General features: G+C 40.4%; 1 protein-coding gene across 1 annotated transcript in view; it reads left to right on the plus strand.

The window, feature by feature from the left end:
• Hdac9 (histone deacetylase 9) overlaps positions 1-12,999 on the plus strand; it is a 474,463-nt gene that overhangs the window by 294,864 nt on the left and 166,600 nt on the right. The window contains exon 17 of the mRNA XM_057782117.1: positions 799-906. Coding sequence (XP_057638100.1) covers positions 799-906 — 108 coding nt within the window. The remainder of the gene's footprint in view (positions 1-798; positions 907-12,999) is intronic.

A 12,999-nucleotide genomic window follows, 5' to 3' on the forward strand; every position in this document is an offset into this window, starting at 1 on the left:
TATTTGAAATACCTGATACGTAAGATGTGGGACACACATTATAATTAAAACAACTACTACTGTATGTTTAATATTCTTAATGTACGCATTCTTAGTGTGTGCATGGAAAAGAACCAGCGGCATTTTCTAAAGGCATGCTAGTTCCCTAGTGCACAAATAGTGCTCTAGCTCAGAAGCAGTGTGCACTGAAACCAGCCTCAGAATGGTACCTGTCCAAGAAGAAGGAAGCCCTTTGTAAATCAAATCCCTCTAAGTGGGAGGTCGAGGAGTCCCTTCCGTTCTGGGGGCTGAGCCACCATTGCTCCTTCCTCTTCATGGCCTGCTACTGCTACCTGCCTGAACCTTGTCTTTGGCTCCCGACAAACCTGCAGTCAGAATGGCGTTTTCTTTCTCCAGCACTTGCAAATCCGATTTTTATTTCTAGCTAAGTGCTCTTGGTTTTCGCTCTACCTACTGATGGGGCCTGGTTTCTAGCAGGCCTGTACCTAAGCCAGATCCGGCCTGTGTAATGCTGTTTGTAATGAGAAATCTAAACAGGGAATGGCAGTGAGGCATGGCAGGAATGTGTTTCCATTGGAGAAGTCAGTGCAGAGAAAAAGTATATGCAAAGCCGTGTCCAGAAGGTCTTTTCAGCTGGCCAGGACTGCAGACTAATGTTATTGCACTTAGCTGTTAGTCTGCCAGCCCTTCCTCATGGATTTGCTTTCTCTTCCCCTCCTCCCACCCCACCCTCTTCTCACCCTTCTCTTCTCTTTTCCTTTTCTTTCCTTCTTTGGCCCCTGCTGACTGTTTGCTCAGGTGGACAGTGACACCATTTGGAACGAGCTGTACTCGTCCGGTGCTGCACGCATGGCTGTTGGCTGTGTCATTGAGCTGGCTTCCAAAGTGGCCTCAGGAGAGCTGAAGGTGAGGTCTGGGTTGCATTAAGTGTGGGAAATCCAGAGAAGACACTGAAACAGAGATGTTGTTGTTTTGGGGGATGTGGCGGGTGTAGTGTGTTAATAAAGGGAAGAGATGGAGGGAGGAGGGTGAGGAGATGGTCACTAAGGTGTGAGCAGAACTCCTCTGTAAGGAGGTGGTTGCTGTCCTGCTTGAAGAGTCTTACTCCTCTCTGAAATGTTCTGTAGTCAGAGCACAATAGTGTATTTGTAAGACCATAGTCACGGTGAGCAAAATTGTGGTCCATATTAAAAATATGATGTGGGGCGTGTGTGTGTGTGAGTGTGGTGTTTGTGTGCTGTGTGTATGTGTGTGGGGGGGGGAGGGAGAGAGAGAGAGAGAGAGATCTGTGATGCTCTACCAGCATTCTCTTTTGAAGTGACTTAGGAACTAGAGTTCCTGAGTAGTGTGTGTAAGTTCAGAATACCACCCAGAGAGAGGAGGGGGAGAAAGTCAACACAGACGGAAGGATTGGGAGGAAATTGTTGATTGGATGGGTAATGAACCGAAGTATGTTTTTCCATGAAAGAACTTCAAACATGAGCTATGCTTTATTGTTCTTCTCTTTCTATGGTCTCTTCTTTTTACATCATATGAAAAGAACAATGTCCAAACCCCAATGTCTCCAGTCTAAACAATTTATAAAAACCAGAGACCTGACAGACATTGACATTTTATTTGCTATTTTAACAGTGCTATTTAAAGGTATGCCATGTGTGTCTTGAATGTAGCTACCCCAATAAACCTGGTTGGTGCTAACACAGTTTTTAATGCACTAGTTCACACACTTCATAACGTGATCTGGGACGGTGATTGGTCTGGTATTTTTAGCAGTTGTGAGGCTTGAGGGAAATTACCCTGACCAGCAATATATACACTGGGAGTTTTGTGAATCTAAGATAAAGTCCAAATAGAATGGCTATTCTTAGGGTTAAATGAAAATTTTATTCAAATTATACCTGAATCTGGTGATTGAAGAATGTAGGGTGGTCCTGAAAACTGTGGTGTCATCTTTCTGAGAAGTCAGAATTTATAGAAATAAGCTCTGGATGTGGTAGGTTCTAGGGTTTTGTTGTTTTTAAAGAAATGTCTGTGTGTGTTTGACAAGACTGAGCCTGGGGACACTAACTGCTCATCGGAGACTAATGGGGCCGTTAATAAAAACAATGCTTAATTTTCAGGCCTTATCTTTGCAAATGATAAATTAAAAGGTCAGAGGGATTCTGCTTTCTGGGCAGGTTTTGCTGTCCCCTGTAATTCCTTCGGGATAATTACTTTTATTTGATGATGTCATAAATTATGATAAGTGGACATCTCTAAAGAATATTTGAGAATCTTGTTTTCAAAAGGACTCACATGGCAAGCAATAATACCATGGCTACATATTCCAGTTTTTATGGTTGCTTTGTTGCCATGCCCACTCTTGATGTCAAAAGAAATTTCTGTGTTAGCATTCACAGTTCCTAATTGCTTTTAGTTTCAGACAATTTCATTGATAATCTAGAAGCCTTCTTAACTGGAATGCAGACAGTCAAGAAAATCATGACTGTTCTTACTTGGGCTCTGCGGAATTCACAAATTTATGAATGAAGAGAATGAAACAGAAACTTAATTCCATTTTAAGCAGGTAGTCCTTTCAGATGATCAGTTACAAATAAGCTGTGGACAGTGTCCTGCGGACATGCTGGCCACCAGCTGTACTAACACGGGCTATTTATGTTAAGAGCAAGAATTCCTGCAGATGCTTTTTCTCCGCTTTGCTAAACAGTCAGCAGGCTTGGTTGGTAGAAAAAAGGGCTCTGCTATCCCAGTACCCTGTGCAGCATTGTGTGGCTTCTCTGGGCATCTTTCCTGACCAATCGCCAAGCAGGGCTGAAGAGGTTAAACGTTGTCCACACCGCAGACACTGACTCTGAGAGGTTTGTAAACGAGAAAAGCAGAATTCAGTCTCAAGTATGAAATAAGCAAACTAAGCAAATATCACAAACCTAAGTTCACCTGGCTTTGGCGAATGCTTCAGATTTTGGAGTTAACTCTTCTTTCTGAGGGTCAAGAAAGAAAATCCAAGATAGTACCATAATAGGAACTGATTCCATGTTGACACCACAAATGAACCCCTGGCAGTTACTGATTTGGGGACAGGGAAATTACATTGGAAACATAAAAACCAAAAATGATTTGTAGCCACAGTGAGAATTCCAAAAACTAAGCTAGAGCCACCCTTGTGAACCCCTGGTCAACCAGATGGTCATTCCATTTCACTTGTCTCCACACCATTTTCCAGCCTGGAGGACCTGCTGACTCAGGGTGTTGCTGCCCACGTCTTCTGGGTCCACTACATTTTGACCCAAGAAGGAAATGGGGTCAGGAAATTTAGGACCCTGGTAAACAATACCTTGGTAATAAATACCAAAAGAAAATAAAAACAATTAAAAACCCTGTTTTTTTGTAATTTTCTGTCTATGTTCAGTTCTCACACGTTTTGCCCATTTTCCTAGAAAGTCTAAACTTTAATAAAATACCACTGGTGTAGCATAATATTACATCTTTTAAGAGAGTGCTACTTTATTTTGGAAAATATATAAAAAAAATTTAGAGCTTTCTTGAAGAATAGTGGGGCTGAATATATTAGGAACTAAGAGATGAGCCAGAGGGAGATCAAGGGGATCACAAAGGATGGAAAACTGATTCGAACATACTATAGAAGAGAAACAACCAAGTAAGATAACCTGGGTCCACCCAGGAGCTGCATCTGACCTTGCCTGTCCTGTCTTCCTCACTGCTGAGGGGTCTGTCCCTTTTTGCCTGGATTGCACTGGAGAAACTAATAAAGCAGAAGAATTGCAAGAATGAATCCAGCAGAGGGGAAAGGCTTCAAAGTGACATTCAAGTAGAACACGTGTAGCAAACTATCGCTGTAAATTGGTATATTTTTAGTACAAAATGGAAATAATCAGCAGAGTGGAATAGAAATTATGAGACATTTCAAGCTTTCTGGGTTTTTAACAACATATACACATAATTCCTCACATAGGTTTCTGGTACCAAGGGACAGACACTCTGAAAATGTTGGAATTTTTGGTGTACCAGAAGAGTAATTATCTCAAAATGAGATTCTGTAGGGCATTATAAAAAGTACACGTGGAATATAGAAATATCTCTAAATGGTAATACTTGCTCAGCTCATTAAATAAATACACAGTAAGAATCTCTTAAGAATTCCTGTAGCAATCTACTTTGACGACATTTTGAGCTGCCTGCCCAATTTATTCAGAAATGACGACAAAAAGTCAAACTATCTGATTGCGTGGCAGATGATGTCTCTGATGTTTGAGCACATATTTTGCAATGTGATGTTGCTTTGACAACCCTTCTTTGAGTAACTAGTAAAGTTGGTTTGCTTGTCATACACCCCCCATGCTCACTGAGTACCCTTGAAGTAAATTCCCCTGGTAGGATACTGCCTTAAAGAATTCAACCAACCCTTTAAGACCCTGTATTGAGCTAATAAAGTTTATCAACTTCACGACCCTCTATTTTCTTCCAACTGTCACATTGGAGCTGTGCTGTAGCACAAGCAGATGGCCTGTATCCTCATTTTATGGCTAGAATTATTTGATGTGTGTGAAAAGACAAGATGGGGCTAGAGAAATGGCTCGATCATTAAGACCAACAACTGCTCTTTAAGAAGGTCTGGGTTCGGTTCCCAGCTCCATCTTAAGTAGCATCTTAAGCACCCGTTACTTTAGTCCCAGGAGATCTGAGGTCCTGTTTGTACCCCAGAGGACATCAGACATGCATATGATGCACATGCAAACACACAGATAAAACATTAATACACATAAATTAAAAATAAAGAAATCCTTTTTTGAAAGCCAAAAGAAGTACTTCCAAATTCAAAAGGCAGGAGAATAACAAGCTATCCATGATCCATACATTCGTCAGACTCGAGACTGTGCTGGCCAAACAAATGTGCACTCACAACCACCTCATTCCTAGCTTTTTGAACCAGGCATAGCAATCTACTGCCCTTTCAGAAATTACCTACTTATTTATTTTGATAGTTTTGGACATTTTAGTCCTTAAAAAACATAGAATAGTATTAATGTTTTCTCCTCTAGTGTTCTTCAACTTAAAATCATGCCATGAAGATGTGTGCATCTTTATTGGAGTAATAAAGTATTCCTTTGTACATCAAAAATAGTTCATTCTTCTGTTGGGTGTTTTTGTTATTGCCAACATTTGCCCTTTGAACAATACTTCAACATGCTGTCTTTTTTTTTTTACTATGCATTACAAGAATGTCCAGTTTCTAGGCTAACCACATAATAAATCTTAGTAAGTAATGCCAAGTGGAATTCCAAAGTAATTCTGCTAAAATAAGATCAGTATAAAAGCTTTCCTCCAAAGGCATTTATCGGGAAACTAGGAGGCAATCAAGAAGCTTCATGTGATTTGGTTGATGGACAACTGCATGGACAACATACAGCAGGCTACATGCATGACAGGCCATGGCGTTGTGTGAACCCAGGGCTGTGTTCAAGACCAGGAAAGACCTACAGAGGTCCTAAACCTTTGGTTCAGCTGACTTTGAGACTCTCCTCAAACTTCCAGTGAAGGACAAGGTTAGCTGCCCAAATAGATATTGAGCGTGTACACTGACACACTTGCATACATGTGGTGACCCCACAAAGGCTGAAGCAATACCTGGGCACTAAGCTAACAAAACAGAAGACCGTACTACACAAAACATAGCGAGCAAACTTTATAGAAGATGTTCAGAAAACCACCAAACAAAACAATTATCCATTGTACTAAGCCCCACTCCCAGAGAGGTGGGGCTCTAATGTTCAGGGATAACATAGAAAACATCTTTAAATGATATTTACTATGTACTGTTTTAAAAGCTTACTTTTATTTTTTATTCTTTTTTCTTTTTATTTATTCTTCTTTCATACAATGTATCCCACCTGTAGCCTCCTCTCCCTCCACTCCTCCTGTCCCCCCAACCTCCTTTTTCCCTTCCAGAAAAGAGCTGGGATGTGTGACATCAATCACTCCATTGATTAAGGGTTGATTCAGCTAATCTGGCTGACTAGGTGGGTATTTCCTGCCTGCCTCACCACTGTAAGCCCTACAGCTCAGATGGGAAGGTATCATGGCAATTGGGAGCCAAGGAATCCCACAAAGTCACACCACATACCACACGACAAACCTCATACAAAAGATTTATTGGGATGGATAAAAAACAAAACAAAAGGGTGGCTGCCTCTTCTGTGGCAAAAATCAGAAGAGAACTGAACAGGATACAGGGTTTATATAGTCTTTCTTGTGGAGGGGGGGAATTTTTCAGGGTGAAGGTTTCGAGGGTGGAGATGGGTGAGACTTCATGTCATCATCTGTTGCAAAAAGAAGTTCCCATGGTGAGAGTTGAAAGATACATTTACCTATGAGTATAGGGATAGATAAGTACTTCAGGAGCAGAATAATGCTATGCCAATTTAACAGAATAAAAGATTTGGATTCTTTTTTAGCTCATGTGATCTGCCCGGCCATAGGGTTTTGGCCCAGTTAATAGTATCAGGCATGAATCCTCCTTATGGTGCAGGCTTTAAGTGCCACCGGAAATGGTTAGCTTACACCTGGAACATTCATGCCAGCATTGAAATAGTGGGCATATGTGTCAGACCACTTGGCATTATAGGCTCACAAAGTTGGGAACGTTGTGATAAGACCTTCTGGAAGCATGCATAGAAACTTCCAGCACTATGGAAGTTAGCCAGTAGGGATTAAATCACAAGTAAATATCAGTTTGATTTCTCTATAAGAGTGACAAAAAATGCTTAACTATACATAGCCAGTCATTGCTAACTCAAGGTGGACTCTTAGCCAGTCATTGCCAGCTCAAGGTAGACTCCTAGCCAGTCATCCCAACTCAAGGTAGACTCCTAGCCAGTCATCCCAACTGAAGGTGGACTCATAGCCAGTCATCCCAACTGAAGGTGGACTCATAGCCAGTCATCCCAACTGAAGGTGGACTCATAGCCAGTCATACCAAATCAAGGTAGACTCCTCAGATGGAAGCCATTTAGTAATGCATTACATTTTTCTTAAAGAGTTTTTGTTTTTGTTGACTTGGTTTTATTTTTATTTTTTTGGTCATAGTATGATGTAGAATTATGTCCAGTGTGTATGATGGTTTGGTTTTGTCAACTTGACACAAACTAGACTCACTTTCGTAGTGGGAACCTCAATTAAAGAATTACTCTCATTACATTTGCCTGTGGCAGTGTCTATGGAACATTTCTTGATTGACGGTTGATGTGAAGAGCCTGGAACACTATGGGTGATGCTGCCCCTGGGCTGTGGGCCTGGGTTGTCTATGAAAGCAAGCAGAGCAAGCTGTGGGAGCCAAACAGTAAGTTCCTCCATGGCTTCTGATTCAATTCCTTCCTCTAGGTTTCTGCCTTGACTTCGTGCCCAGACTTCTCTCACTGATGGATATGACCAGACATGTAAGCCAAGTAAACCCTTTCCTCCCAAGCAGCAGAAATCAAACCAAGACATCACGTCTTTTTAAAAATGTCTGTACCTAGCTATACCACAAGTTATAAAATATCTAAATATTCTCCTCAAATTCCCTCAAGGTCAAGACAAATGTGTATCTGAGTTTTCTCATCATAAGATGTTTTTCTTTTTTGAGATATAGAACTTCACTTATGTGTAAACTACAGTAATAATATAGTTATAAATATATAAAAACTAACTTCTAATATTTTGCTCTGACTTCTCTTTCTTAGCACAGTGTTATAGTAATGCACCCATGAAGTTGCATTCATTAGGAGCTTGATAACATTTATTGCTAAATGTCATACTGGGTGAATATTACTCCTTATATTGATTCATTTTTGCTTGAATTTCTCATGAATAAAATCATCACCAAGATACCTTTCCAACAATGTTTTGGGCATATGTGAATATTTTATATGGAAAATAGCCTAGGGGATAAAACTCTGTGTCATAAGTTAAGAATCTGTGTGCTTTATGAGAAAAAAAGATTTTTGAAAGAAATTAAAATTTGGACTATAGACCGAATGCTAGCTCTCTCTTCCTAATCGTGATGCTCGCAGATTGTTTCAAAGCAGCTGCTTCTACTTTGTTATGATCCTCTTCTCTTTCTCTTTTCTATTTCATGGGTTAGACCTTCACTATTTTCTCCTTACACTGAGTTCCAAGTGACTGTTTTTCAACATTTGAAGAAGCTAAGTCTGTAGGTCTCAGTTTTTTCCAATAGGGACATTTTAGGACTGTATATTTCTCTCTTTAACACTCCTTTAGCCACATTTTATAAATTTCAATGTATTAAAATACTGTCTTATTTCTCTCCTGACATCTCCAGTATAGTTACTAGAATTCTGTTATTCAGTTACTTCCTAGCTGAACACTCCCAGACCGTCTTTCACGATTCACATGGAATGAATCCTTCTACGGTCACAAAACTATTTAACCTTTCATAGGTATTGCAAGTTATAATGGTGAAATTCTCTTTACCTCCTGATGTATGTCTTATTACTTTATCATATATTTTAGTTCTGCAACAATTATAGATACCCACATTGAGTTATCCATATTCCTTTAACACCTAATGCTTTTGAGATGATTAAATTTCTTATGATGGATTGTAGTTGGGAGAGAGGGGGAGAAGGAGAGAAAGGAGAGGAGAGGAAGGAGTAGAAGCAGAGAAAAGGACAGGAAGAGAAGATACGTATAAACATTTAAGTAAAACAATGATTAATATTAGCCCACATCTTTAGTCTGCTCTGTACCCATTCTGGCAGATCAGCTATCTGTACATCTGGCAGTGTTTCTTCTCAACCTGCAGTGCACCCTTTCACATTTCTTGTCCTGCAGGTTTACTGACACCAAATCATCTTTAATTTATAAATAATGTGGGTTTTTTTTTAAATGATAAGTCTAGAATTTCATGCTGGCAGTTATTTCGCACTTTAAATGTACTTTCACAGTTACCTTCTTATTTCTTTTTATTTGAGAAATCAGCTGTCATTTGTCATTTTTATTATTGATCTTTTACAAATATTTTATTGCCTTTTATCTCCAAATTGGATAACTTTACTCTTCTTTGAACACTTTCTGCTGCAACCGAGGCTCCTGTTGCGTGTCCTATGCTGACTACATGCTGTTCCGTTAGACACTGGTGCTCTGTTTATTGTCTTCAGACCCGAGTCCTTCTCTGTGTTTCGGTTTGGATGCTTGCCCTCCACCACTCTGCAGGTTCTGTGGGGCTGGCTTCTCTCGCATCCTGTCTGCTCGTCTTCCTTTGCAAATAGGTTCTTCCCTTAGTGCCTCTCTTTTTTATGATTTTCCTTTTCTTCAGCATACCCATCTCCCCAAACTTTGTGTGTGATAATTTACAAATGCTTGGAATTTGTACCTTATTTTTACTTGCTTGTGTATCTTACTTTTTTTTTCCTGCTTGCTTCTTTCAATATCTTATATTTGAGTATATACTAGGTATTGCCTTTTGGAAGGCAAGTAAAGACTAGCAAGGCTGTTTATTTCTAGTTCAATTTTGTAAGTTTTGGTGTCCCAAGATCTTATATGATTTTTAAACCATTTATTTATTTATCTATTTAGTTATTTGTTGTTACCTTTGCAGATCTGAAATTTTGCCCATTCCCTTTCTACCAAGGCATGGATTTAAAAAAAAAAGTTCTTACTAGAATGCTGAAATTCTTCCTATTTGGAAATTCTACATATCAGACTCACAGAGGACACATTTCAGTGATTAGGATGGAAATGGGTTTAATTTAAATTTAAATCTGTTTGATTCTTCGGTCCAAATGAAAGAATAAACAACTACGTTACTAAGATAGTGTCTGCATGGCTGCTTGTAAGTGCTGTCACCATACCTGAGAATAGGAACAGCCCCCACTCACATGCGTGATCGGTGAGTAGACGCATCCTTAGGGCCTCCTCACAGCTGCCGTGTGTGCCAGGTGCTCTGACTTGTCCTGAAAGTTGTTCGGTAAGCCATTATGTCTCTGAGAACTGACCAAGTTAGGAACGTTTATTAGGTCTTGGTGACGGCGAAGTAGATGGCAGGTCTGCCGGATGCTCCCGTCCATCACCTAGGTGTACGGCTGAGCTCCTTCCAGAATGTCTTCCCACCCATCTGCTCTTCTCATAGCTAACATTTCATTGGGGTTTTCACTGTGTGGTCCTTGGTGGTTGATGTGCGTATTCCCAGCCTCCACAACTGATTGTTGACTTTGTTGTGGCTTAACTCATAGGGAAGAAAATTTGTTGAATCTTACTGGAGACTATCGAAGGCCAAAACCTAAATCGGGCATAGGTTTTCTCACTGACACCTAATTTATACTGTTAGTAAAAAGAGATTTCATGGGCGCAGGTGTGGTGGGAACATGAAGGAACAGGGGGAGAGTACTGAAAGAGACTGAAAGGGGGTGCACTTCGAGGTCAGACCAAAGCCTGGCACACGGGAGGAATCTGCAGAGAAGACGCCGGCTTAGACTTCCAGCAATAGCACATAGGTAGCCTGAGCTGGCCATCTCCTGTGACCAGACTGATGCCCAGCCAAATTGTCATCAGAGTGGCTCCCTCCAGCCATTGATGGAAACAGATGCAGATGCAGACCCACAGCCAAACATTAGGAGGAGTTCTGGAATCCTGCAGAAGAGAAGAAAAGATTGTAGGAGCCAGAAGGGTCACGGACAGCACAAGAAAACTCAAATCATAAACTAACCTGGACTCATAGGGGTTCATGGAGACTGAACTGACAACCAGGGAGCCTGCATGGGGCTGACCTAGGCACTCAGCATGTTTATTCCAGTTCCATAGCTTGGTCCTAACAGTGGGACTCCTAACAGTGGGAGCAGGGGCTGTCTCTGACTCTTTACTGGCCTTTGGGACCCTACTCCCATACTTGGTCGACTTGCCCAGCCTTAATATATGGGGAGGTGCTCAGTCTTACTACAACTTGATGTGCCACGTTTTGTTGATTCACACAGGAGACCTGCCCTTTCCTAAACAGAAATGGAGGGGGAGTGGATTCGGGGTAGCAACAGAGAAGAGGTGGGGGAAAGGACTGGGAGGGGAGGAGGGAGCAGAAACTGCAGCTGGGATGTAAAATAAATAAATTTATTTTTAAAATGCCAAGTTTCAGAAAGTCAATTAAAGCTTCTTCCCCAGTTCAGTACGTTCTCTGGAAAGAGTCAAACTCAGCCACTGCCTAATTTTCTCTTCCTAGTCTTGTTTCTGGGAGTAATAAAAACCACTGAATTTTTTTTTTTGACAAAAAGAAAAAAAAAGCTTCAGTGAGACTTAAAAAATAATTTAGGCCGGGCGGTGGTGGCGCACGCCTTTAATCCCAGCACTTGGGAGGCAGAGGCAGGCGGATCTCTGTGAGTTCGAGACCAGCCTGGTCTACAAGAGCTAGTTCCAGGACAGGCTCCAAAACCACAGAGAAACCCTGTCTCGAAAAACCAAAAAAAAAAAAAATAATAATAATTTAGTTTGGAAAGAATTGCAACACAAACTCTAGTATCAAATCCAGCATTTGTATACAGAGCTTTCCAGTGCTTTGTTTTACTTTCAGAACTTAAAATATGAAATAAGTAATATCTTATAAATATATGCTCCAAGTAATTTCTTTTGTCTGTGATACTATTAAGTTTGGTACCTACTGATTTGTTTATACTGCAAATGTTTCAGTTTCTGCAAAGGAAATGTTTTTCTATACTGAAATCTGAATTGCACATTCATACATACTTAGGGAATGTAAGTTTTTTGCACCTTTGGAATTTGATAAAAGGTAAGTTTTATATACAACCACAGACTCAAACACACATACATATAAACTCTATGTAAAATGAAAATTCATTTGGTGTTCTTTAGCAATAACCACTATTACGTATTTAATGCTCTACGATTTAAATTCTGTGGTTGAAATTTTTATTTAATTGCCAGCTTGAACTTATTGATCAAACTTACTTGTTGGTAGCTATTCTTCCCATGAGGTGTGTTCACAGACAATTAGAATTCGATGCAAGAGGCCATCCGTGGCCAAAATGGAAACCCTATATCCAAAAGATGTATGTTTTGTTACCAGAAATAAAATTACTGAAATTTCATTAAATTTATCAAAGATGTTTGTATAAACTAAATGATACCAAAATTGTCAGGGGGCTGTAACTGAGAACAAATGTACTGTAGTCCGCAGGAGTGTAATGGTCTGTGACACTTGGTGGTCAGCATCCTTCTCACCCAGAACAGCTTTAATTCACAGCATGGTCATCACTATATTTTGTTTTGCTACTTTTATGGAAGGCTATATTCATCATTCTTTATAAAAAAAATTGCAGCTTCTGAAAAAAGTAGCAAAATTATCTTCCCCTAATTCTTTTTTTCCCCCTGAAGTCTTTCATAATGTGGTTCTATTTACATGATGAAAAATACCTGATAGTTTTTGGTTACTGTGGTCCAAGAAACAGTCATGTTTCAAAAAATCCAGCAATTGAATTGCTGGGCCATGAGTCAAATTCAACCACTGATTGATAAACTAAACAAATTGCTTTCGGTAGGTTATTATGGCCTTACCAAGTCCACATCCTGATGACTTCCTCCCTCCCAAGGCCTTCTTCATAGTGGACCCATTGTTATTATTTTTGAAAAGGCTCAACTTAAATTACCTGTAACATGAGCATCATCAGGTCCCTTGTCTCCTTACCAGAAGCCTGATTTTCAGGAGTGCGTTTCATCCCTGTGCAGCCAGAGTGCTGCCAGGCTCAAGTCTGAGGGCATTGAAGCCCACAGATGCCAGGCTGCCCTGACCCTGTGTTCTAATGCTGTCATCAAACTCCTTCCTTCTGGATCTTTCAGGGAGAAGGAAAGGCAGCCATCTGTGCTTCTGCTCCTGCATCCTCGAACAGTTAAACTGCTAATGTCGGGCTCCCATTTTCCTGGCTCCCTTGAGCTTACTCAGTGAAACAAAATGCGATTCCCACATGTCCCTTATTGTTT

The sequence above is a fragment of the Chionomys nivalis genome, chromosome 10 (assembly GCF_950005125.1).
Source record: "Chionomys nivalis chromosome 10, mChiNiv1.1, whole genome shotgun sequence".
Classification (NCBI taxonomy): domain Eukaryota; kingdom Metazoa; phylum Chordata; class Mammalia; order Rodentia; family Cricetidae; genus Chionomys; species Chionomys nivalis.